At 50.2% G+C, this 25,665-nt stretch overlaps 7 protein-coding genes across 7 annotated transcripts; 4 read left to right on the top strand and 3 right to left on the bottom strand.

The window, feature by feature from the left end:
• Window positions 1–307: 307 nt before the first annotated feature.
• PV10_03779 (uncharacterized protein) lies at window positions 308–4,222 on the bottom strand (the record flags this gene model as incomplete). The annotated part of the gene is made up of 1 exon (XM_016368271.1): window positions 308–4,222. The coding sequence occupies one exon, from the start codon at window positions 4,220–4,222 to the stop codon at window positions 308–310; it is 3,915 nt and encodes a 1,304-aa protein (XP_016224059.1).
• A 3,986-nt stretch (window positions 4,223–8,208) lies between these two features.
• Window positions 8,209–10,346, bottom strand: PV10_03778 (uncharacterized protein). The gene has a single exon (XM_016368270.1). It carries the CDS (start codon window positions 10,237–10,239, stop codon window positions 8,695–8,697), a length of 1,545 nt encoding a protein of 514 aa, XP_016224058.1. The 5' UTR covers window positions 10,240–10,346; the 3' UTR covers window positions 8,209–8,694.
• Window positions 10,347–10,648: 302 nt separating this feature from the next.
• Window positions 10,649–12,530, top strand: PV10_03777 (uncharacterized protein). The gene is made up of 2 exons (XM_016368269.1): window positions 10,649–10,895; window positions 10,949–12,530. Exons 1-2 carry the CDS (start codon window positions 10,773–10,775, stop codon window positions 12,389–12,391), a joined length of 1,566 nt encoding a protein of 521 aa, XP_016224057.1. The 5' UTR covers window positions 10,649–10,772; the 3' UTR covers window positions 12,392–12,530.
• A 94-nt stretch (window positions 12,531–12,624) lies between these two features.
• On the top strand, window positions 12,625–13,806 carry PV10_03776 (uncharacterized protein). The gene has a single exon (XM_016368268.1). The coding sequence runs from the start codon at window positions 12,746–12,748 to the stop codon at window positions 13,754–13,756; it is 1,011 nt and encodes a 336-aa protein (XP_016224056.1). The 5' UTR covers window positions 12,625–12,745; the 3' UTR covers window positions 13,757–13,806.
• A 17-nt stretch (window positions 13,807–13,823) lies between these two features.
• PV10_03775 (uncharacterized protein) lies at window positions 13,824–15,680 on the bottom strand. The gene has a single exon (XM_016368267.1). It carries the CDS (start codon window positions 15,664–15,666, stop codon window positions 13,894–13,896), a length of 1,773 nt encoding a protein of 590 aa, XP_016224055.1. The 5' UTR covers window positions 15,667–15,680; the 3' UTR covers window positions 13,824–13,893.
• A 1,542-nt stretch (window positions 15,681–17,222) lies between these two features.
• PV10_03774 (uncharacterized protein) lies at window positions 17,223–19,486 on the top strand (the record flags this gene model as incomplete). Its single annotated transcript, XM_016368266.1, has 11 exons — window positions 17,223–17,436; window positions 17,501–17,730; window positions 17,788–17,804; window positions 17,872–17,988; window positions 18,066–18,126; window positions 18,182–18,289; window positions 18,343–18,395; window positions 18,451–18,703; window positions 18,775–19,121; window positions 19,187–19,256; window positions 19,337–19,486. 11 exons carry the CDS (start codon window positions 17,223–17,225, stop codon window positions 19,484–19,486), a joined length of 1,620 nt encoding a protein of 539 aa, XP_016224054.1.
• Window positions 19,487–22,755: 3,269 nt separating this feature from the next.
• PV10_03773 (uncharacterized protein) lies at window positions 22,756–24,669 on the top strand (the record flags this gene model as incomplete). The annotated part of the gene is made up of 5 exons (XM_016368265.1): window positions 22,756–22,891; window positions 22,965–23,811; window positions 23,895–24,145; window positions 24,224–24,569; window positions 24,636–24,669. The coding sequence occupies 5 exons, from the start codon at window positions 22,756–22,758 to the stop codon at window positions 24,667–24,669; spliced, it is 1,614 nt and encodes a 537-aa protein (XP_016224053.1).
• Window positions 24,670–25,665: the final 996 nt, after the last annotated feature.

The following is a 25,665-nucleotide window of genomic DNA, read 5'->3' as shown; positions in this document are numbered from 1 at the left end:
AAGGGGAGAATGTTCGGGAGAGGTGACAAAGCTGCGAGATTCTCTAAGGGTGCAGATGGCGTCGATTTGGAGTGAGGGACTTTGAAACTTCCCAAGACCAACAAAAATGATGTCATTGCCAAGAAAACGACAGCCTCGTCGCGTCTTCCTTTCACCTCTTCCTCATTACTATGTAGCAGTGCTAAGTACAAAAGATACCTCTTGTAATTACGGAATACATCCTGTTTCACAGGAAGGCGCATCCCAGCAGAACTCCAACCTTCCCTCCAAACACCCTGACTAATCCGTCTTCACACGTGACTTATCTTTACTTGAAAAGCAGCGAAAGTTTGCTCGACAACTTACTGCTCAATGATCGAGATCCCAACCGTCTTCCATGTAAACCAATCCCTGAATGTTGGGGCGAAATTGCAGCCTCAAAATATGATGGAGGGGCCATGGCGGAAGTTATTGTTTGCCCTGGGCTCGACATCTCCGGCTGAAGCTCTCCCTTCTCGTTAACCTCTTCCCCGTACACTGATTTCTCGTTATATCCTGCCTTCTCGTTATAGGGGTCGATGTGTGGATCTCTTGCCCCACTTGACTGATGTCTGCTATGCCTGGATCTGTCTAGAAATCCAAATGGGTTTCGTGGCCGTTCCCAGGTCTTGGAAATTCTGATCGGCTCATAAGATCCAGGCTCCATGCTTTCATACCCTATGGCGTATCCTCGGTTCCATCTCACACGATAAGGACGTTCTCGATATGTTGCGGCATGTGCGATGACCACCACATCTCTCAGCTTGCGAAGGTCCTGTCCGTAGTGCTTGAGCGAGTATAGCTGCTTGATGAGCTTGTCGACTCCTTCGGCGTCCATCGACTCCTCAGCTGATCCTCGCCCAATGTTCGCTTGGAACACCTTCACCAATTCCTGGTACTCACGGCGATACTGTTCAAAGGCATCCAGACGAGCTCTATTCCCCCCAACCTGCACTCTGGACGTCTCTTCTTTGATGAGATGATCAAGGTATTCCAGTGTGGCATCATTGTAAGGGGTGATTGAATGTCGCTTCAACCAAAGACTGAACTGGACTGCTGCTTTCTGGATCTCCCTGTGTTCATATTTGAACTCGGCAATCATGGCTTCTTTACTTTTGATCGCAGCTTCGATCACTGTCGTCACCTGCGCGTTGTCCTTGAGCAGCATCTCTACCTTGGGGTCTTTGATCGTTCTCGTCGTCCCTTTGTGTTCGTACAGAATGTGCTTGTGCTCGGTCCAATGGTGGCCACATTTCAGACAATTTGGTGTATGATTGAACGCAAAACACTCGATCAACTCGGGTGTCCCCACCTTCTCAACAGGAACATTCGTCAAACAACATGGATCATGACACAGGCTCGTGTGAATGGTGTCTTCCCCATTTGGCCCTAGAGTGTCCACCTTCTCAATACATTTGGCATTGCTGCACACTGTTTTTGGTCGTTGCACTGGTGTGAAAACAACAGACGACTGCTGTATTGTCAACTTTTGAAGCATGTCAACCTTACTCAATTTGCTGTTGCGCAAAAGTTCCGCGTCTCGCTCATTCAGAGAAATGGTGTCTTGGATCTTCTGCGCAATCTCCGCCATTGGCTTGGTCAATTGAAGAATCATGTGGCGAGTCTCATTCAAGCTCAAGGTATTCTTGACCTGATGAGGTTCCAACCCTCGGAAGTGTTGAAGAAGCCGCCGAGACTCGGTCGCCGACTGCTCCCAACTGCGGACATAGTCATCGAAGCTGCCAAGGTTCACGCCTTGCTTGTGAGCCGCGAGGTAGCGAAAACTCTCCGAATCAAAGCAGTATACCGTGTCATGGAACAATCCTAGTTTGACATCTTTGTATTCACTTAATAGCGCCTCGAGTGGTTTGAAAGTGTCGCCTGGGTTGTAGTTGGAACCACGAGTATTGGTGAATCCGAAGACCATATTCTGGGCAGCGTTTCGGTGTAGGTGAGTGAGCAGCTCTTTGATGCAGAATTTGAACATGACGTTCAGACGAGAGTTGTTTGGCTTCAACAATACCAGAATTCCGTGAAGCTCCTTGTAATTTCGAAGAACCGACAGAACATCTGCCATGTTCCTCCGGTCTTGCTCCACCCCTCGAGTGTCGCCGATCCCTGGAGTGTCGATGAGACGAATCATGGTTGATCCGACAAAGATTGGATAAGTCAGCGTCTTTTGCGTGGCGGACTGGCCTTTGGAGCCATCAAACTCTTCATCATTTGCGGACCCAATTTTGATCTGAGTTTGGACAAGTTTCTTTTGTGAGTCGGTCTCGTCAATAGTCTGAGTTGCAAAGGAGCAAGGAATGACATGCTCAATGTCAGTGGCTTGAATCGCCTCATCCAAAGATTCATGGGCTAAATAGTTGACAAAAGCATTGACAAAGGTACTTTTCCCAACCCCCGTCTCACCCAAGATCAGGATGTTGAGCTCCTCGAAAGGTTCAAGACCCTTCAACAAGTGGCTCAGATGGCGGTTGTCGTATCGCATAAAGTCAGATCCATGATGAGTGGCATTACACCTGTAAGCCCAGTATCGTGTTTGAGTGCGTCCACAGTCGCAGTACATATACCCGTCCTGGAACCCATAGTCGATTGGAGAGTAGCATCGAGAGCAGATCCAACTGCACGCGGCTTGGGGATCGCAAGTTAACGCTGGGCACGGCAACCTCATCGGCTTTCTTTCCAACGGCTTCTTGACTCCCCACGAATCAAGGTGACGATCGTCAAAACGCATCAGACACTTGTCGTTGAGGAATTGGCGCAGCCTGCGCAGGTCACCAGTGATCAACTGACGATCTCGGTGATATCTGACCGTCACGTTCTGAATCTTGCGCGATGAGTCGTCACAGTCGACCATTCGAATCGTCTTCTTGCTTGAATTGTCGTCCAGCAGCTGTTCAAGCAGGCCTGAATTCTCATTCCACAGCTGTGTGTCTGCCATACAAGTTCGAGTGAAGTAAAGAGTGTACACATTGCCCTTGGGAAGATCTAGTGGCTGTCCATCACGAAAGTATACGGCGCCCTTAGACGTCATTAGGTCAATAAATGCCAGCTTCCGCGTATACACGTCGACGACGGACAGCAAACTTGTTGGAGAAGAACCTCCGTTCCGGAACGAGTCGATTAGGCCTGATAGCTGCTTGGCTGGTGTCTTTCCGGAGCGGACTGCGTACAATAGCTGGCCGTACTGGGTCTTGATCTCCTTCGTGACTGCGACTGCTCGGTTGAGCTGAGCAGTAACTTCGTCCAAATGTTGCGGTGGGACAAGATGCTTGTGTCTGCCCAGATATGACCAGTAATCTTGCAGCCTCTTTCGTACTTGGATATTGTCCTCGAGGAGGCCGAAGAAGTCGGCCAAGTAGTCCGCATCAGGTTGCACCCACTGTGATGTCGATGGTAATTCGATCGATGCAATGAATGATAGCCACTCTACTGGGAGTAACGTGTATGTGAGAGGGATACCTTTGCCGCCATTGAACTTTGCGGCATGGTCACGAGAATTCAACAAGAAATCCTTTGCGCTTCGAAAGTCGGTAGGATGTGCCTTTGTTGATGCAACTTGGTCAGAGTACAGCAGGACGCTGATAGAATCAGTAGGTTTTCTGTCAGGTGTCGAGCCCGGGTCAGTAACCTGGCCTCGCAGGATACCATCTTCCATGGCAGCTAGATGGTTGTGCAAATATTGTCTAATCTCATGTCCAGGCTGAGAAGGGTTTCTGATACATGAGGAGGTGACTATGTTCTGGAAGCCATATGTGATTTCAGCGACGACATGGGTGGCCTGCGACTGCTGGAGACATGATAAGTTGATTGAGGCCTTTACTTCATTGGCACCAAAGTTGAGCTTTTCGTGAACAGTGGTCACACAGTGCCTGAGGGACAGAGCCACTGCAAGATTACTTTCTGCTCCTTGATCCTCTGTCAGGAAACATGCTGAAGCCTTGGATGCATTGAGTCCGGTTAGCAAACTGGCTCCCAGGTCTGGACTGGCTCCAAGCAGAGCCAGCTTATCATAATATGTATGGCTCTCGGAGAGTTGCACTGTAATTGAAGCCTTGTCTGTGACGAGAATGGATGCCGGGGGTGGAAAGCTCTGTAGAAGTTGGTCCGAGAGGAAGGAGTCAGTCCTGGCATCGTAGAGAGCCCCCAGAGGGACAATGTCGCCAAAGGACGGACGCTTCAAAGAGTTGTGGGCCATGTCGTTCTGTGTATGGCCGGTCTAACAATGAGACGCGAGGTTTTCTAGAACGGAAACACACTGTTAGGAAGAGAAGAGAGGAAGAACCATTTGAAACACATTCATCTTCTTATCTGGCCGAAAGCCCCCTCTTCTGCCAGATTAGTCCTGAGTTACCACTGGGCTCACATCAAGCCACGGAGTAAAAGAAGTCATGATTATGCCCTTACCGGTTTGCTCACGGATCGGGCGCACTAGCTTGGTGAAGCTGCCTTGTTGGCGAACTCTGTGTACCAATTTCTGGAGGATATGACGAATGAATCAATGCCTCGGTCTACCAACGTACATAATGTGACCGGCTCATCAGGATCCAATCTGCGAAAGTCAGTTTTGAGTTTAGAAGCCTACATCCCGTGTGCGTCTATAAAGATGCATAGCCTATACATCGTGGATGCATCGACAAGGCCTGAGCGCCTGTAATAAGTGGACATGTTCGCTCGCTTCGACTAACCGTCGTGTAGCGCATCGAGTGGCCCAATCCCAATTGCCGACGAAGGTGATAAGTCCAGTCATGATTCACGGCTGGTTTGGGGGCTGGAAAGTCGAACCCCGGGAAGCATGGCTTGAAATAGGCGTTGAAAGGAAAAGACGCCGTCTAGTCGAGTTGCCTTTTTCTTAGGCAAGGGTTGGCAAGGCTGACGGTGAAGGGGGCCGAGCGGCGGCTGAGTTCCGCCAAGACCTTTGCTCTTTTCTTCCCCTCCTCGTTCTCTATACCTGTGAAAGATATATCGAATAAACATGAGTAACTAAGCTAGGAGCACTACAGTGGCGTGCGGTGCCTCATAGCTGGAGTAGGTAGAAAAACAAGTTAAATAAAACATGCGCGCCATCAAATGAACAAACTCCTCGCAACGCGCCTTTATATAATTTAGGGTAATGCAATGCTATGCTGGGTATATCGTAGACAAACCGGTTCACTCGCTCACCACCTCAAAAGAAACCATGGTCCACATAATTAGCTACCCGATCTCGACCGAACTATGACTTCTCTCCCACCCTCGTCCGCCTCTCACGAAGCCCACACACCCAAGCCCAAGGCCAAGTCCTCTTCGCTGCCACTTTCACCGGTTTGCCGATATTGGGGTCCAAGTTGCCGCCATTGTAATAGGGTTGCTCAAGAAGAGACTTTTCTGGATAGCCTTGGTCTCCACCTCGATTGGAAGACCGGCTGCCTCTCCTCTCCAAAAACACCGCGGCGTGCTCGTGGTAGTGAACGTCCAACTCCTTGGCCGACCTCATCTCTTTGTTGCACCACCAAGCTACACAGATATGCCGGCCTCTGCGTGACTTAGCCTGCATATCATCCTTTTCGGTCCGCCTGGCCAGCGTACTGCTCACGCCTAGTAGAGAGGTGAGAAACTTTTCGACCTCTTGATCTGGGTGAGGGAGACCATCAGGCTCTGTCGTCTTGTCAGGTAGAAAAGAGTGAGGCGTTATTTGCTCCCATGGTCGAATATTGATTGAGATAGTAGCGGGCTCATCACTGTTGCTTTCGGGGTGCGATAATGTCATAGAACCTTTTGCTGTGTCGAGATAAACAATCAGTTCCCGCAGGCGTGTTTCTATTTTAGACCCGTACAACCGTTTCCTCGTGATCGGGTCCACGACGATCCACTGTTCGTGCAAGGTTGCATATTCCCTGTCAGCTTCCACGGGCGAGTAGAAATCCTGAAATGGGACTGGCATTTCCGGACCCCCTTCTATAGGGGTGATGCTAGTTGTGTGACCTTTTAGGTCAGGCAGATTCTGTGTCGAGACTGCTTCAGGTGCCTGCTCTTTGCTGCAAACAAAGAATTGACGTACAAAGTCGATGAAAGTCTGCACATCACCAACCGTGGACATAGCCCCGAGACTGATACGAACGATGCCGGTGCTCTTTCCGCCGAGGACATCGATCTCGCCGCCGCATCGTGTACCCTGCAGGAAATTACGCTTTATCTCCCATGCATCGAGGTCCAGCATAGTTGCGAGTCCTCCTGGGTTGCACACACCTCCTGTCCGCAAGTGGATACCGCATGCCACCGCAAGACCTTCAAAGCGACTGTTGCTGATAATCTTGCCGCGAGGACACTGTATGTTGAACGAGATGATGGGGCCTTGTCTGGTCGGCTGGCCATACTGGGCTCTTGAATCTTTGCGAATAATGATCACAGGTTTTCCATTCCAATGCTCCAGTCTGCTCAGATTTGAGTATGCGTATTCAGAAAGATGGGCTGTCCAGGCTGATATTTGCGATTGCGACTGGTAAATTCTTTTGTGGACATCCATGGCGTGTTTCAGTGCAATAATGTTGTGGAAGGGGAGTGTTCCGTCTTCCAAAGCATCGTGAAGGTGTTCGCCATGTAATCGATGCCATGAGTCCCCGACCGCAACCACCACATCCACTGTGCCGCCACCGAAGTACCTTCTCGACAGCAGGACTTCACCAGCGTCTTTTCGTACAATCAGGGCCCCAAGATCCGGAAAGCCAAAGATCTTATAAAATGACAGAGCGATGAAATCCGGGGCTGTGTTGGCATTACTCAGGTGCAGGCTGCCAGTGGTCAAGTATGAGGCGGCATCGAGGAGTGTATAGGTACGTGACTTGTGTAACTGTGTTTTCTCTCGGATTTGGCCAGCCCACTCTAGAGGAGGACGGTATCCGGTCATGTTGGACTGGGCAGGATATCCAAAGAGACGTGGTCCACATGTCTCTATGTCCAGACCTGATTCAATCCATGACTCAACCTCTTTGTCCGAGGCAAAACATTGATGGCCTGCACTCGCGAGCTCCCGAACTCCAACTAAACTGGTATGGGCATCTTTGTGGAACCCGTACCAAAAGCCTCGATCTTGGAATGCATGCGCAACAACTCTTATCGCAGCCGTAGCATTAGCCACAAAGACAACATCGAAGCTATTGGGATCAGCTCCAAAATGCTGCAGCACAAGTCCTCGGACTTCATCAACGGAGATAGTCGACAGCGTCGATGACGGCGATTCAGAATGAGGGTTTCCGTAGAGGTTGGTTTGCATGTCTCGAGCAAAGGATTGAATGGTGGACTGAGCGTATAATGTTGTCCCAGCATGATCCAGGTATGTGGTCGTATGTAACTGTGGGTATTCAACTTGGCGAGCCTGCTCAATGCGACGGTTGTAATCCATCATAGAAGAAGCCATTGTATAGGAGAGACCGTCGAAATCAATGAACAAGGTGATCGCTCGAGCGATCCAATTTGTAGGCTGTCTCCAATAACCTATCCTAGCAATGGCGATTGACCAATGCCTCCGCGGCGGTTGGCGTTTTATAAAATTACTACATAATTATGTTCTTTGTTTGCTGGACTCAGGAGACTTGCCTAGGTCACAACCTTACTTTAGGCCCCCTGCGGCGCCCAGTAAGGCGAGACAAAGCTGCCCAGAAGAAGCCCAGAATCGCGATGCGCTGTACCTTATCAAGGTTCGCTAGCATGATAATTATGATAATTCTGAGGATTATGGTGTGTGATGATACTGAAGATGTTGCTTAAGAAGATATGTGGGGCAAAGTCACAAACGTCTGAACCACCTGGCTCTGCTGGGATGCCATAGCCTCTTGAAGAAAAAAATTCTACCGGAGTGATAACGTTGCTAATCCACAGCCCAGCCTTGCTTGAATTACAAATATGCTTATCTTGGGCTCAAGAGGCCGAAGGCCTTTTTGAGGTATGTGTAGGCGATTCGGTTGGCACCGTGCCTTGCAGGGGATTTCAAAGTGCGGTCTTACAGGCACACGCGTCTATGTTACGCGGCCGAGGGGAGAAAGAGAGACCAGAACTCACCCATGGGCATGGAGATGAACAAAGGGACTATGGTTGTCCGGGCGTGTTCATTAAGAATCAGAATCAGAATCAGGAGGGGTTGTGCCGTTTTATTGGCATATCAATGGATGTAGCGTCCAGTAGTGACATTAAAAGGGATTTATGACTAGCTAGACGAGCTGTCGCCACGAGGACAAAGAATGAACCTCGGGTGAGCTATGTAGGGCGTGTAACTTGACTTTGTCATCAAGATTTGGCCCCGAAATAGAGTATGTAAGGTCGGGACAGGCGAGTTGAGATTTGGAGGCCTCGCCACTCCGAGATGTGTCTCTAATGCCTGTCAGCAGAGACATGTGAGCCGAACGAAGTGTGGAATCAGGTGGTGTCATTCAAGATTATGATTAAAGACCCAGGAACCGAATGGCTTGTTAATTATCCATGCGATAATTCGGTGGCTTTCTTGTCTGACGCGACAAGTCGAAGATACCAGACTGTAAATTGGCCAAGTTCGGGCTTGCTGCAGCCAAAGTAATCACTCCACGTAGCACAACGTCATCGACAAAGGTGACTGTACGTGAAGATAAGCGAGCGTGACATGAACAGATTTCATTCCACGAGGCTATATGCCTAACAATCCGTCGCGGCGATAGGTGGTCATGATTCCATATCGTTGACATTCAATTCATCAAAGTCCTCCAACAACTCATCCATGTTGATCTGAGGCACTTCGTCATCAGCCGACGTTGCCATGCTCATCTCGTCCGCTGCCCGACGTTGCTGCTGCGCCTTGTACAGAGCGAGAGTTTGGCGAAGTTCCGAATCCTCTTCCACGTCCCGTAGGAACATTTCATAGTCTGCATCCATGCGTTCTTGGTCGGCTTTCTTGGGCAAAAGCTCTCCTTCGTCCTTTTCCATTCGCTTGAGTTTCCAGCTGCGCGCCTTGGGCTTCTTCTTCCGGGCATAGTATTTCTTGACCAATAGTACATCCGGAATCGTGGAACCGTAGGTGTTGTTTTGCTCTAGCTCTTCGAATTGGGGGTTGTTGAAATTAGTACCTGTGAGGTGGTACCCGAGTACCGAGTCTCCTGCGTGGAGGACACCTCCAAGGTGAGTTCGGCAAAAGTATGTGGTATCATTGACGCCTAAATCTGAGGCTCGTGCTACAGTCACCTCGGCACCAAAGAATCGGCCGTTCTGCGTGGCTGTTGGCTCAATGTCCAACACAATAAACTCGACTAGCTCCTTGACATCTGCCAGGCTTTTGAACGGCGCCCTCCAATATATTGCCGATGGCAAATCAGCGGTCTGCAAGGTATTCGGGTCTATCAGGTTGACGGATGTGCCGATTCGGTAGCACAATGAGAGGGGGGAAATATTGCCAATTGACTTTGCGAGTTTTAATGGGAGCGCCACAAGGTCATCCTTGCATATGGGGAGAAGTTCGCAGGAATATGTGAATTTATAAGACTTCGTTGAGGTGTGGACGTCCATAGAGATGAGTTCTTGAGACTTCTTGACTCTGACAGGAGTGACCGAGGTCAGGAAATCGACGAACTTTTCGGCATGATTGCGTTGGGCAAAGTAGAAATCGAGACCATCTTTGACTTCTTTGATGTTGATGGTATCCTTGTGAGCACCATGTTTGAGGAGAAGCTGTTCTAAATAGAGAAAAGTTCTCTTGTGAGGGACCTTCTGCCTGACTTGGACAGAGGCTCTCCAGGTGTTGGGGGTGTATGATTTGGCGCACTCTGGACACTGTTGGTAGGCGACGACGTATTCGACCTCGAAGGTCTGCTGTAGAATGGTGCCTTCGTAAGCCTCTTGCTGGACAGTGATTTTGACCTTGACTCGGCGAGAATGGGGTTCGGTCCATAAAAAGCTAGCATCAATGATTCGGACTTTGTTGAGGCCCCGCAGTTTCTTGAGACACAAAGCCAGCAACTCCCGGCTTTCCATGGCAGCTGTGACCCATTGTGAAGGTGGACTGAGCCATCTTTCACAATCTCTGCAAGTGTGGATTACGCCTTCTCGCTGGATGCCCTCAGACACATCGGTGGTGAGTTTGATACAGTCATAACACAATGCACCTGCCGACTGGGTTCCGTCGATTGGCGCACCACAATTGCAACATAAAATAGTGGCAGACTGTTGCGGGCGATGGACTGACGGCAAAGCGACCGAGTCTAGATCCATCGACATTTTCAAGGTCGTTCTTCGATAATCTTGTGATTTCTTGGGTTTTAGCAACCGGAGTTGAATAAATAAAGAGAAGAGGACCTGCCTCCGCAAGAGACTGACAAGAGGTCGTTCTGAGATGAAATATGATAGAAGATGGAAGAGGTTGGAAAAGAAGCCTGGATTTATCAGACTTTTTGCCACTTCGGCCAATGACAAAGACGGAGTCATTCAAGGCAAGAGCAATGCAGGATTCAACAATGAGGCGCCTGCCAAGAAGACAAATAAAGTGCACAGACATTTTGACACTCCTCCGTACATGTATAGGTCGAAGCATACCACTCTTCATGCTACACACGTGATCATCTCGCTTCCCCATTCTCCAGCCTCGGACCGGAACTTTGTCCGAAATTCAACATCGGCCCCAAGAATATGAAGATCCGAGCAGCATCAACAATTAATTGACTACTGATCTGGCCAACTGCCATCTCCTACCAATTGTGCTCCCACTGACGAGTCTGGGTGTTCATGACTGCCGTTCCTTCTCCAACTCAGTCATGAAGGTCTGTTATTCAAAATACGCTGCTGCCCTCCGAGCGTCCAGACCTGCGATTCAGTCCAAAGTCCTGACCAATTCTTCTCGACCTTCGTTCCTCTATTCCACTCTCGGTCAACGAGCCGTAGGTCAAGCCAACCCCCGAGTCCTAGAGGATATTGTACTGACTTGCAGCAGATGTCCTCATCGACCGTCCGTTACGGCGACTTCCCCAAAGAACTTCCCGGTGACGACCCAGATGATGTCCAATTTAGTTCCCTCTACGGCGTTCGAACCGTCGAACTTAACCGACCCAAGAAGCTCAACTCGCTCAATGGCTCTATGGTTAGAAAGATCCTTCCACGGCTGCGAGAATGGGAGAAGTCCGACATGGCCAATATCGTCATGATCAGTGGCGCAGGCCCAAAAGCATTCTGCGCCGGTGGTGATGTTGCCGAGTTGGCGGAACAGAACAAGAAAGGACCAGAGGGACAAAAGGCCTCGGCCGACTACTTTGCCCTCGAATACAAGCTCGATCTCCTCATTGCGACTTTGAGCAAACCTTACATTGCGGTCATGGACGGCATCACCATGGGAGGTGGTGTTGGTCTGTCCGTCCACGCACCTTTCCGCATTGCGACGGAGAAGACGGTTTTCGCCATGCCCGAAACCACCATTGGCTTCTTCCCAGATGTGGGAGGGAGTTTCTTCCTTTCTCGCCTTGACGGCGAGATTGGCACCTACCTTGCCCTCACATCAGAACGGCTACTGGGAGTTCAAGCGTTTTACGCCGGTATTGCGACCCATTATCTCGACAGCTCGCTGTTGCAACAGCTGACAACACGACTTTCTGAATTGACATTTAAGGATTATATGCCATTGAACGAACGACTGCAAATCATCAACTCGACTATTTCCGAGTTCACCAATGACCTTCCTACCCCAGACTCATACGAAAAAGCGCAGTACGGAAACCTAACCGGGACTCTACGAGAGGCAATCGACCGTGTGTTCAAATTCGACTCCGTCGAAGAGATTCTGTCCGCCCTGAGCAAAGAAGTCGAATCTTCGGATGCTAAGATTGCTGAGTGGGCCAAAGCAACTGAGAAAACTATTGCCCTCCGCTCACCCACCAGTCTCCGTGTCACTCTACGGCAACTCCGAGAAGGCAAAAACTGGAACATCAGAGAAACTTTTATCCGGGAACACAAGATGGCGGCCGAGTTTATGGCCCACCCTGACTTTACCGAAGGGGTGTCTGCTCGATTGATCAACAAGCCTCCGACCAAGCCTCAATGGAAGCCCGATACTCTGGCGCAAGTCTCCAAGGAGGATGTGGACAAGTTCTTCCAGATTCCTACGCCCGAGGAAACAATTGAATTGATTCCCTCATATCCGGGCTCACCAGCCCCCGAGTATACCGAGTATCCTCACGCCATCTTCTCTTTGCCCCGCGAATCCGACATTGAAGCGGTGGTCAACAAGGTTGGAAGCAAAGGTGCAGGGGCTATTCTTGCCGAGGTCCTAAGAAAGTGGAACAACAAGGCTGGTGTCAAGGAAAAGGTCGAAGATGTGCTGGCGAGAAATACAAAAGAAGTAAAAGGAGTGATTCAATGGGGCCAGCCAGCGCCACGGTTGTAAAAGATATCTAGAATTTGGCCAGTGTCATATGATTAGGCCTGGATAAATGACTGTATAGCAATCCATGAGTGTAGAGACAATTGGCTGTCAGTCAGTGCTCAGTGCATTTGGGTATTGTGGAAATCCCACACTTTTTCTCGGGTATCAGATATTCGTGCAAGGCTGAGGCGCAGCCTTGCCTTCACTCACTGCGCTCAAAAAAAGTAATTTTCTCCGCATCTTCACATCTTCACATCAGCCATTCTGTGCACTGGTATCCTCCACTTACGACCAGATTGTGATCTGCTGCCTCTAAAATGGGAGTTCTATAACTTATATCCTCAGTGAACTTGAGAAACCACGAACCCATACAACATGGCCGCGGATAAAGCAAACGCATATCTCGATCATGGCCCCTCCGACGAATCCGATAGCGATGCAGGTTACGACTCGGAAGCGGCAGAGATTTCCAAGACAAGCAGAAGAGCGACCAAGAGGCGCAAAGTCGACCATGACAACTCCGATGACGAAGGTGACAGCGATTCAGGGAAGGCAGCGCCCACACCCGTAGCCAGATCACACTTGAGCCACAAAGATGAGGACGAAGATCCCCAGCGACCTATCCCCTCCGAACCCTCAATATCAAAAGACGTCACACCTGAAGATACCACAACTAAAGAAACCTCACAGCAGCCCGCCGAGAAATCAGCATCAAAATCCAAGTCCAAAAAGGCCAACAAGTCCCCCCCACCACCGGGTGTCGTCTACTTGTCCTCCCTCCCACCGTACCTCAAACCCTCAGCCCTTCGCAACCTGCTGCTACAACGCGGCTTTCACCCAATTACACGGCTTTTCCTAGCACCGGTATCCAAACATAAATCAACTTCGCGAAAGAACTCGCGCCAACTATACAGTGAAGGATGGATCGAGTTTGCATCCAAGAAAACGGCACGCCTGTGCGCCGAGACGCTGAATGCACAGCCTGTCGGCGGCAAGAAAGGCGGATTCTACCACGATGATATCTGGAACATGAAATACCTACGTGGAATGCGCTGGGAGGAGTTGATGGCTGGTGTCAGAGAGGAGAAACGCGAGGTCGAAGGCCGGAGAGACGAGGAGCGCAGAACCATCATGAAGGAGACCAAGGCTTTTGTCGAGGGTGTCGAGGAAGGACGACGCTTGCAAGGCATGAAGCGAAAGAAAGAAAAACAGGCCAAGGCCACCACCGGCGACGTAGCACCTAATGGCGACGAAGTCAAGAGGATGTGGAGGCAGTTTGATGTCCATGGATCAAAAGACGCTGGACAGCAGCGACAGGATAAAGACAGGACAAATGAGCCCCCGATCGCAGATGATGTGAGGCAAGTTCTAGGGAAGATCTTCTGATGACCAGCTGACTATGAAGCACTCTTGCCTTTCAATAATGATTGTCTATGAAGCGACGCGTGTTCCTTCTATATCTAATTTTGTGCATTCCATTCCTATCCTATGCTATCCATCATAAACGCAGCCAGTCATGTAGTTTACAGCCGAAAAGGGTGTCCCTCAGTATTCAGAACAAAGTCATCCAGGCTGATGACACTGGGGTCTGAGAACAAAAGATAGAAATACTTCAATGTCTCTGCGATCCAGAAGCTTTCCATCCTATCCAGCTTAGCTGAATCAGGCTTCGTCACGTCGCGGATAGATGAGAACCCAAACTCAGTCCGGGTATGCCGAACAAGGTTTTCAAACATGACCCAGGCCGTCTCACGCAGCGTCTCGTCGCCCGTGACACGATAGAGGACAAAAATAGCCTCAATGGCCTCTGGCCGCAAGTAGTATTCCGGGCTGACCAGGTCTGGCATGCCTTTGGGAAGACCAAGTCTCTGACTCAGAATTGCCACACGATCCTCTGCAGATAGAGTTCGCTCGGTGATGGACAATTCACTTGAGTGCTTGAGAATCAACTTGGTCCAGGCCTGCTCGTCCCAAGCACATGCAGAGTCATCGTTGGTGGTGGCACAAGGCAGGAATCGGAATCTCTCTGGCATGATCCCCGTTACCGTTTGATTGTATCCCCATATGCAGCCCTGAACCAATTGTTTCGCCGTGTCCAAGTCTTGGGGCTGTTCAAACAGCCGGGAAGCCAGGGCGAACATGCCGCCGGCAAAACATGAAAGATGATGGACTTCTGGAATGAATTCCTTCCGGCCATTGACATAACTTTTGTAGATGCCCGCCAGGAGCATGTCTTGACCAGATGGCGTGGAGGGTCTTGATAGCAAGTACTTGTGCAGAGGATCTCGTGCCGTTTCATACATCCTCTTATACTGTCCTATGGCACCACGGAGTAATTGATGCTGTTTAGGAAAGTATTCATAGACAGAATCAGCCGAGCCACCAATCGAGAACGTCACTCCATCAGCAAACCAACAGTCCCGTGCATTGACAGTGTGTGGAAACAAGCCAGGAACTCTGGTGTTGCCTTGTTGCTGCTCGAAGCAGTCTGCAATTCGCTGCACGGCGTCGTAGAATTTGTTGTCGCCGGTCAGCTGGGTGAGTCGAGTGAACTCGAGGGTCAAGGTTCCCAGCTCAGCAACGACTGTGTCACCACCCGCGACTTCGACTCCAATCTTAGACCATCGTGTGATGGGCATTCGGCTAGGTGTATCGAAAGCGAGGTACAGCATATCGCCGACTTCGAGAGCCTTCCGAAGCAGGATGGGATACTTGCCACCGCTGACGTCGTATGCACCCAACAGCCCTCCCAGGTATCTGATAGTTGTTTCGAAGACGTTGACGGGTATGGTTGCCGATTCGTCAAAGTCGATCGTCGCCGCGGCCTGCACGGCTTCCTCGAATTCATCTTTCAGTCCCATCAACCAGAGCGTATCAAGAGAGTCGATCAAAGTTGCAGCCCAGCCGCCTAGCGTGGTGCGATGACCCCCGGTCACCGGCATCAACTCATCCTTCATCCAAGCATGCTTGCGATACCCAGTCCAGGCATGTAACGTCGCCTCCTTGATGTGGTCAAGACGTGTAAGGCGAGTCTGTTTCTCCCTGGCTGTCTCGGCCGGGAATTTATGCTGGATACGGGGATTCTGTAATGTCCCCGTATCTGGCAGCATTATCACGATCTCGTTCGCATGGCTTGCATACCCATCCTTGGGTCGTGGCTGTTCATCTGGAATGTCAAAGGAGGCTGGAACTGATCCCAGTCTTTCAGTCCTGAAGACAGACAAAAACCTCCGGATCAAGAGAAATATTGTGATACCCAACAGTAATAGAGCAACTGGTCTCCTTCGGAAACCCATGACATGGCGACGTGGGAGTTGATGAGATAAAACAAGATGACGTTGTGCTTTGCTGTGCGTTGTAGGTATCTTTTAACCTCCGGAGAAATAAATCTCCGCAAAATTGAACAATGGTGATTTGTGGATACCTTTCTGCTTGGACGCTTTGCTTGGAACAACGAAGGCTAGCATTTCAATCTGGATGGTAAGTCGATGGTGGTATTGCAGATCAAGATAGCATTAGAATCGACATGTCAACTTATTTCTTGAAGCCGCCCGAGGGATCTGTTTCAGCTCGTTGCAGAGCGACACAGGCGCGAGGCCCAGGACACTCTGAAAAGCCAACGGCAGACTGACCAATGTTCCGCTTTTGAGGTTTCAGTAATCCCATTCAGGTTATGAGATATAGACAGTAATTGAATCAAGTGGAATCTCCAAGCATCTTCGCATGTGCAGCGTCCAAAAGGGCACGCGGAGCGGGATCGTTAGGCTTCCACCTCCCCAAGCCTCACTTGGCGACTATAGCCAAGGTGATTATCTTAGGCACCTAGAGATACCCTTATTCCGCTGGCATTGCCAATGACCCTGGCTTTCAATCCTTGTCACATCTCTATCGGAGTGTTCAACTCATTTTTGTCTTGTCCTTACAGTAGCGGTTGGGGTTGATAAAGCAATTCTATGGACCTTACTCCAGACGCCCCAAGGAGATCAACCAAGCGAAAGAAGCATGACACCGATGCTGCACCCACCCGACGGAGTACGAATGCATGTATGGCGAACCTCAACCACCAGCCCTTCAACTCACCTCACCTTTGAGGGCCACGCACAGCTGACGGCGTATCAGGCCATCGATGCAAGAATAAAAAGTTGAAATGCCATTTCCTAGGCCTCGTCCAAGAGTACGTCCGAATTATCCAGGGTTGGTCGGTGGTTTGCTCACAAGAGACAGCAAATGCGCCGCCTGTATCAAGGCCGGTGCTGGTAAGACCATCATCTCGTTCTCGCTGCCCTTGATTGACACTTTGCCACCAGAATGCATCTATGATTTGCCAACGGATCCACTTCCCCGAGGTGCTGAGTATGCGCATTTGTCTCGTCCTGACCAAGACTCAACGCTGACGGTTGTGTTGTTATGTCGCATCCTTGGAAGCCCATATTGCTACGTTAGAAGCCGAGCTCCGTGTGGCCCGCCCTCAATCCTTACTCGTGAGAGGCAATTTGCCTGAGTCAGACGGACGAAGAGGTCTGTAACTCACTGAATCCCAATGCACCCGTCTTCCTAACTCACACCTGAGCAGGACAGGCTGAAGAACCTCGGACCGTGCGATCCGAGACGAGACGAGGAGGCGCTGGCGAAGCGTCTGACCTGGAACGACTTGCTTCCTTTTCTTTTCCAGAGGTAATCCCATCAACCGATCGGTATTGCTACTTGGACAAAGTCTGACTTGTGACTACAGCTTGTGGAAAGGCAGGTTTGATCCGCACCTGATGCGATGCCTGGAGCTTACAGTTTGCACAGTAGTTTCAGACCTCAACTTGAATCTCCCGAGTCGACCTCAGAGCTCACGAAATTCAACATGCTCCAAGGTGTACCGACCAATTCTGAATTACAAGCTGCAACTCTACCCAAATTGCCGCCAGAAGAAACTGCCAATATGCTGCTGGAGTCGGCGTACCTGTATACCCAGTCGAGATGGTGTCTTGTGGACTGGGTAAGAGTGCGCGAATGGCACCGCCAACGTGAGACCATTTGTTATTCCGAAGAACAGGATGAACAGGAGGCACAAATAGGTCTGGATCCAAATACGAACCGTCCACTTTCAAACCAGAGTCTCACATGTCCTTCTCTACACAGGGGCGTACTTTGTCTGGATCATTTACGCTCTGGGAGCTGGTTTTGTCCAAACCCCTGAGATTCCAGCAAGGGCAAGAACCACGTCGACACTTTGCATGCTCCATGCTAATCATTTCGGCCAGGCCTACTTTGCTCGTGCTCTCAAGTACCTTCACGCCGTTCTCCGCCCACAGAACCTGACGACTGTGCAAGGTCTACTCGCCATGTGCCAATACCATGCACGTGCTGTGGTAGGTTGTTTCTTGAAATCTTGTCTCGTGACTTTGTCCCGGCTAACGATGAAAAAGGGAGGACCTTCTCTTTGGTAGGCTGCATCCATTCACAGATTGATGACCCTGGTGGCATATAGCAGAAGCTGAATCTTGCCTTAGGCATTTATCAGGCATCATCACCCGCCTATGTATTGAACTCGGCTATCATCGCAAGAGTAAACGGGAGATAAGCGCACAAGACCCGCGTATCATAGAGCAACAGAAGCGAGCATTTTGGTGCGCCTACTGTCTTGACCGGTAGAGGACCACAATTCTTGAAGGAAGCCCATCCAATCCAGCTGACCTTGTCTCAGCGTGATCTCCACCATGGCGAAGCGCCCCTTCGGAATTCAGGACGCAGATATCGATGTTCATGTGAGCGGCTCGCCTATGTTGCGTTGGCTTCATAACTTGCTGACAAAGGGAAAAGGTGCCGGTCGACGTCTGGGTCGAGAGCACCGATGATGAACATATTCGAACCCTCCAACTCCAACAGGAAGCTGGAGACACGAGTCCGTCGGGGGTCGAAATGACCACTGTAAGAGCTTCTCACATATTCTGCATCTGGATAAAACTTGACCCGGGTATCAGATGTCATCAGCTTTGCATCATCTACGAATGTACCGGCTGATTTCCGAGATCTGGTAAATGTCCACTTTCCCATGCCAGCCCGAAGCTATACTCAAGTCTCTCTTCTAGGAGCCGGTTCTATGGCCCGCGTGCTCTCCCTCCAACCCAACAAGATATCCAGAACATTCTAATTGCTTTGGACGAATGGAAGGCACAGGCGCCTTATAGTGAGTCGCCAATCATCCCAAAATACAATGCCGAGAGGCGGCATGGGTTCTATCTCCAAACCCTCCTTCTTGCAATTCGCCCGGTGTTGATGCAGGAGGCCGTTGAACCTGGACTGCTTCGTCTGTGTGCCGAAAAAGCTGTCGATGCGTGCGAGGTATGGCCCTTTCTCCTCGTCCTCGGCCATCGAGCTGGCGCGGCGAACACTCGCACTGACTATGACCCTAGACAGCCAAAACCTTGAGTTTGAGCCCGCAGACATATCCTGCGCTGGTTGATCTGTACCAGACCTTCTACACGGGTACTGTGGTCTTACAGTGTCTAGCCCTGCAGTCGGACATTCTGCCCTCACGACGCTTTGTCCGGGCAATAGTGGCCTGCTCTAGCGGTTTAGCCGTATACTCGCGACATTTCCCCTCTGGGGCTCCATTCATGGAGCTTTTCGAAAAGCTTTCGGAGCCGTTCCTTGGTCAGTCTGACAACCTGGATGAAAGCTGGAGTACGCGTAGCACGATGCCACGCATGAAACGTTTGCTGCAGGAGATCATGTCCAGTGACCCCTCCGAGACTGCAAGGTTCGTTAGAGTGGCTTTCCCCCATAGTGAGGAAGAACCGAGATACTAATCAAGATGCTTCACAGAATGCTCAAGTCGTTGGCAGCTGGTGACACACCCTTCCTGGCATCGACGTCGGTGGAGGTGGATGACGCGGTAAGCAAACAATTCGAGCAAGGCTCGCAAGAGCCTCAGCAATCACACAAAAGCCACAATGGCTAACACTACAATTTTAGGTCCCAGCATACCATCCACCGATGACGGGCGATTTTCCAAACTTGATAGGGTTGAGCGATGCTACCATGCCGTTGGATATGTCTTTCGATGTGTTTTCTTCCATGAACTGCACGCATCAGGAATTGATTGACTTTTGGCACACGTCTTGATGGAGCGATGGAGCTGTCATGGTGGACATCAAGACCGAAAGTTGGAATAATTGAAGGTCATGAGGCCAGCGCTTCTAGTTCTTCCATTATTCTCTCTTTTCGCCTCTGCATAACGCAATACTATAGAGGCTTTTGGATCTATAACAACTGAACGTCGTAGACATTGTTATTCCTTGCGTTGCATGTTCTGTGCTACGACACTCATACCTTCCTCGCTTCACACGTGTACGCCGTGGCCATCAAATATGGCTCTGAACGGCATAACCCTTATGATTGTCGAATTGGAAGTCCCGAGCTACCCAGGCCGGCGCTGTATTAGTCGAAAGCACTTTTCATCGCCGTGGGAAACCAGCGACGGATAGAAACATGACTCACGTTTGGCAAGTCGAACCTTGGAAAGATCTCGCGCGCCTGTCTCTCCTTGCTCCAATCCGTTGCAATCTCTACCCGCGTCGACCACGCGCCATTTCCAAAATGGAGTGAATCGGTCGACTGTACGCTCTATTTGGTTTAGGACGTGCTATACAGAGATTGTGGGCACGGTCAGAGATGGCATGGGAAGATCATTTGGGGGCAGCTATACGCACCTTTCCCAACACGGGCAAAAACTTGAATCCGTGGCCACTGTGCACGCATGTCAATTGAATCGTCGCGGTCAAGGAGAGGCAGGGTGCCTACCATCCTCCAGAGCAGATGAAGAGCGTATCAGAGTATCCAGGAACGTAGTCGATCACAAACTAAGAAACGTGTAAGATGGGCTGGCGGTGCCAGTTCTTAGAAAGTCCAGTCCAGAACAGAGTCCGTACCTCCTCATCAATGCTGTCTATGTACCAGCAAAGCTGTTATGTCATAAGACTTGTTAGTAAGGCATGCAAATATTATCGTCGTCATTGCTAATCATCACCTACTCTAGTATCCGTGAAACCAATTTCCGCCAACTCGGGAAAAGCTTCGGCAATAATTGCTTTCAGAATCTCGACGCCTTTCAAAGGTACCGTGCTGATGGACAACTCGGTATCCCTGGTACGAGGTGTAGATGTGCGTCTAATGTTGGGGGTTTTGATCAGGACGTGCTCGAGTCACAGAAATATCAAAACTGGGGCCAGAATACTCCACTTACAGCCCAGGTACCGTAGGGTGTTCTTGAAAATTGGTATACTAAGGGAAATCGCCTTTGTCAGAGCGATTGCCAGCAGCCCAACGATGAGCTGTCAGTAATAGCAACCTACCTTGGTGCCACGGAAGTTGAACTTCAGTCGGCCTTGTCTGGCTGGGAAGCCTCCCCCCCAGAAGTAACTTCAAAGGGTCAGTGAATGACATAGTTGTTAGGAATGGGCATAAGGGCATTGTTGTATCATACTCTTCGCCAGATCCTTGCTCGTAAGCCCAAGCTGGAAAGTATCGAGGATCAAATTTCTCCTGCAAATCTCTCCTATCTTTGGGTATGTCAATGAACAAGACTGTTCCAGCTGTCGTCTCGACCGTGCGATGGGCCTCCGGGATGATGTCGGCGGTCCAACCACCTCCTAGAGCCAAATTTTAGTGATCGAACCCCACCAGGTATGTAGAGTGATCGGCGTAGTCATTACCGGCAACGATGGTAAGGTCAGCGAGGTGAGTTTGACCATCAAATGTCTTGAGACCAGCGATCTTTTTGTTCGATCCGTCTCCTTGGACAATCAACTTCTCGACTCGACCCTGTGGACTTCCAACGATGAATCTGACTCCAGCTTTTTCGCATAGGTACTTGGCATAGAGACAGGCCTGCAAGATCCATCAGTGACTGATTTTCTGGTATGTATGTGCTTTTCCCATCTCTTACCTTGTCAGCCAGCATGATGCCCCCTTGAGTGTCGAGGAATCCACAGGTGTCATGGCCATTGATGGTGTCCAAGGCATGGAAAGGCGTTCCCCATTTCGAGTCAATCTTGCAGAGACGTGTTTCGTCTTCCTTATTGCCCTGTTACAACACACTGTGTCAGCGCTGGAGACAATCGCCTCCCTTTGGCGGAGTTGATACTTTGACAAATTGCCTTCTCCGCGACGCTACATCTCTCTTCTCCATCAAATCAAGGCTTTTCTGGTACAACTCTGGCATTGCTTCTCCTGCAGCGAGAAAGAAAATGCCACAGAGGTCGAGAAGCTGGTCCTCAGGAGTCAATCCGGCAGGCAGTTGGGATGGGGGACTGTGCCGGATGGCTTCATTCCAAGCCAGCCAGACGTCCCTGGCTTCGATGGCCAATTCTTCGTAGCTGCGCCCGGAAATATAATTTAACTTGTGTTTCAGACAGCCACTGGCTCGATCAGGCCCACTTACTGCTGTTGAATACCATAACTCGTGCGGAAGATCTTATTGATATCGGCCGATGCGCCATCGCATCCTTTAGAGGGATCGTATTTGCCCTCGTCCAAAGGGGAGCGGTCAAAGATGGTGATGTTCTTGTATCCAGCACGGGCGAGCCATAGTGCTGTACTTAGGCCAAACACGCCGGCCCCGACTATGATGATTTGGGATTCTGGAGCTACCATTTTCGCAGGTTGATTGATAAAAATCATGTATTGGCAAATTGACGAGGGTTCAGTTCGATGCTTGTAGGCATTGCTTTATCGGCTTCCTCTTGCTTCTTGTAGGGATAGAGACAATGTGATCCGCATACATCATACGTGCCACGCATAAGATTGATCCTCATCGGTCAACCTCTTCTCCTCATCCGAATCTACACAGAGACAATCTGATGTCCGGAATTCCCGAGCCTGTTATCATCTTCTTACTCCACATTTAAGCGAGGGTTTTGAGCATTGATAACATCAGAGCTTAGTGTAAAGTAATGGTCCAAAGTCGATAGCCATTGTGAACCGATTGCCAGAGTCCGACATTAAGCGAGAGGTGCCGCCATGATGGATAGGTAGCATCCACGTAGATAGCAAGGTTATACATGGTCCTATAGTCTAGACCGCCAAGTTCCAAGCCTCTCGGCTGGACTGGTCACGGACTCAACCCAACGCCTAGAGTCTGGGGAAGTAGCAAACATTGCGGAACTTCCGAGATACTTCGGGCTTCCGAGGTGCCCAGATTCATTCAGACCCCTCGACTGTAATCTCAAACAGCAGTGCCCGCAGATATCACGTTAATCTGAATGACCGAGGAAAATGGCTTTCATGTATAAGTAGTTCAGAGCCAGCACAATGTAATCCTATGGACAGGCAGAGATAGAGCTGGCCACAACGAGGCAAGCCAACATCGACATCGGAAACGCCTGCGCTCTAACATGGGCTTCAAGACATTGTGGACAGATTCATCCATCGTCAAGTATGGCAGAACACTTCGGGCATTGCCTCCAGAGCTTTTCAACCGTCATTTATCCATCTCTGCTCTTATATACGCAACATCCTCGATGCCAGGGAGTAAGTCTTCGTCGTTTGACCTTTTTGCGTTGAATACAGGAGAAGAAATTGTGAGCTGACCCCGGTTTCACAGCATGGGATCAAGGCTCATCATCGGTCGTCGCAAGTCTCCCCGGCTTCCGAGCCCATTTTGGCATTAGCTCGGCGACCGATGCCAAAGCCATCAGGCACTTTGTTTCTTTGCCCTATGTGGGCATGGCCATCGGAGCCCTGCTATCCTTCTTCTTGAACGACCGTGTCGGCCGATTGTGGGCGTATCGAATCTACATTTCGGTCTTTATTTTTGGTCAAATGATTGCCACGGCCAGTCCTGATGTATCTGGCTTGTATGCAGCAAGAGTCCTTGGAGGCTTGGGCACCGGCGCCTTGACGGTGACGGGGCCGATGTCTCTCGTGGAGATAGCCCCAGCCGAGATCCGTGGCGTGCTTACCACCTGGTTTACAATTGCCATGGCGATGGCCCTGGTGGCGGCCAATTTCTGCGTCTATGGCATATTCAAGAATATCCCTGACAGCCGGTTGCAATATCAGATCGTCTTCTTTGCTCCCTGCATTTTCCTCGCCTCCTGTATCGTGGCCAGCTTTTTCATCTGCGAGTCTCCCCGCTGGCTCGCTCTGATGGAACGATACGAAGACGCCGGCCAGACTCTCGCCAAAATTCGAGGCCTCCCAAGAGATCATCCTCTCGTCCAAAAGGAGCTGAGCGATATTCAGACTTCGATCCGTCGCGAGCGAGAACATCATGGACCCAAGGTCAATGCTGGATTGACCAGTATACTCAAGGAGGTTTTCACGGTCAAGGCCAACCTCCGCCGGCTTCAGCAGATCGTGGTTTCCTATGCTCTTGCTCAGCTTAGCGGGGCCAATGCTGTCACAAGCTACTTTGTGCCCATTCTCACCTTATTGGGTGTCAGTAGTGGGTGAGTATCCCCCAGCTCACTCGTCCTTTGCACGAAAAGGCCTTTGATGTGCTGACCGGTTTTCCTTTTTTATTGTTCTCTAGACCCCAGCAGAACATCTTCCTCAGTGGCATGTATGGTGTTTCCAAATTAGTGTTTGGCATTATGACATCCTTCTTCTTCGTCGACGCCCTAGGCCGAAGAAAGTCGTTGTTCATCGGCATTGCTTTCCAGATGATATCTGACATCTACCTGGGTGTTTACATCAAGTTCAAACAAGATGACAACGCCAACGAAGATTCTTCTCGAGCCGCTATTGCACTCATCTTCCTACACGCATTTGGATATGCCGTCGGTACGTTGTGTTCTACCCGTCCCCTTTCCCTGTTCCGCATCAGTCCAATAGTTGTAATCCTGACTTGAGGAATACCAGGTCTCTTCGCCCTCCCGTATATTTTTGGCAGCGAACTTTGGCCCAATCGAATTCGATCATTTGGTGGTGCTTTGTCTCAGTGCTTGCACTGGCTCTTCATCTACGCCATGATCTTCTACACGCCATCTCTTCTTTCCGATACCAACAACTGGGGTGCCTTTATATTCTTTGCCAGTTGGTGTTTTATCGCCATCATCTATGTCTTCATGGCCGTGCCCGAGGTCTCTGGGCTGACCGTTGAGGAAATTGAAACTCTCTTTGAAGGGCCCTGGTTTACTGCCTACAGACGGCCGAAGAAGCCAAACCCCCTCGACGGTGTCGAAAGCGACAGGATAGAAACTGCTTTGTAAGCCATGTCCCAAGGTTCTGCTGAGTACTATTATGAAAACTGACGATATATCTATCACAATAGGAGCGAAAAGGGTGAAGCATTGGTCAAACGCTAAATTTGGAAGTTGTGATTGCGTCCTCGAGCATCGACGTTGCCGAAATGTGTCAAAGCCATACATGACATGTCGGCCATGTTCTTTCAATGTCAGAAAGTGGGTGAATGTTCGCGTGTAGTCGTGGAGACTTCTCGAGGCAGCAGGGGGATGACCAAGACGAATTGTAGGACTTCCCTGCAGAGAAGACTAATGGAGGGGGAATAAGGACAGTTACTAGTAAGACAACATTGATTATCAGGAATGAAATCAGCACAACGCCGCCAAGACCATCGAGATGGCTTTAGCACACGTTGAATGATGAGTTGACATTGCATATCTGATCCTTCGAGTTCGACTTAGCGCTTGCGTAGAGAAAATTTCATTCAAACGCCATGTTTTCAAAGCGGAATAGCCCAGGGTTTAGGTTGGCGCCATTGAATCCTGTCCATCGAGTGGTAGGCCCATCACAGCAACGGTTATAGGATAGTGCTGGTGGCCATGGCTGGGCCTAACGACGAGATACATTTCAGTTGATTAGCGGCAACGCAAATACAGGTACCTCTGATTGCGTCTACATTGGTGATCAATGAAGACCAGGGCAGCTATCCTTGGGCAGACTCGATCTCATAGCACCCCGTCCCTTCTCGACAGGAAGCCGAGGCAGACTGGTCTCACACTACGCGTGCGTCCACGGGCCACGGCTTAGGGGTCTGCCCGTTGCCATGCCTTCCCTGGACAAAGGGTCTTCACACCCTCAGAAAAGCAGCTCATTGTGAGTGGGACCAAGAAAACCTGTCATCTACCACAAGTATCCTAGAACAGTTACTCTATTGCCTATCTAGCGACAGAAAATAAGGCAGTGACAGCAGGAGAATAAAGAGAACAAGATATGTCCTAGCTGTGTAGGCAGCTCCTGCCCCAGCAGCCCCCTCAACATAACGGGAGCAGCTCCAACAACTGACCATGCTGCGTACAGAGCGAGGGCTCCCATTAGACATTCTTAGTGGCGGGGGAAGT

Source organism: Exophiala mesophila, assembly GCF_000836275.1.
Source record: "Exophiala mesophila strain CBS 40295 unplaced genomic scaffold supercont1.3, whole genome shotgun sequence".
Taxonomy (NCBI): domain Eukaryota; kingdom Fungi; phylum Ascomycota; class Eurotiomycetes; order Chaetothyriales; family Herpotrichiellaceae; genus Exophiala; species Exophiala mesophila.
The sequence above is the reverse complement of the archived record's forward strand: the minus strand, read 5'-3'. Positions and strand labels throughout refer to the sequence as shown.

Bases quoted from the DNA above. Each gene is read 5' to 3' on its own strand.
- PV10_03778 (XM_016368270.1), bottom strand. From the start codon at position 10,239: ATGTCGATGGATCTAGACTCGGTCGCTTTGCCGTCAGTCCATCGCCCG.
- PV10_03777 (XM_016368269.1), top strand. From the start codon at position 10,773: ATGAAGGTCTGTTATTCAAAATACGCTGCTGCCCTCCGAGCGTCCAGA. The intron at 10,896-10,948 runs GTAGGTCAAGCC...GACTTGCAGCAG, and splicing joins CCACTCTCGGTCAACGAGCC to ATGTCCTCATCGACCGTCCG.
- PV10_03776 (XM_016368268.1), top strand. From the start codon at position 12,746: ATGGCCGCGGATAAAGCAAACGCATATCTCGATCATGGCCCCTCCGAC.
- PV10_03775 (XM_016368267.1), bottom strand. From the start codon at position 15,666: ATGGGTTTCCGAAGGAGACCAGTTGCTCTATTACTGTTGGGTATCACA.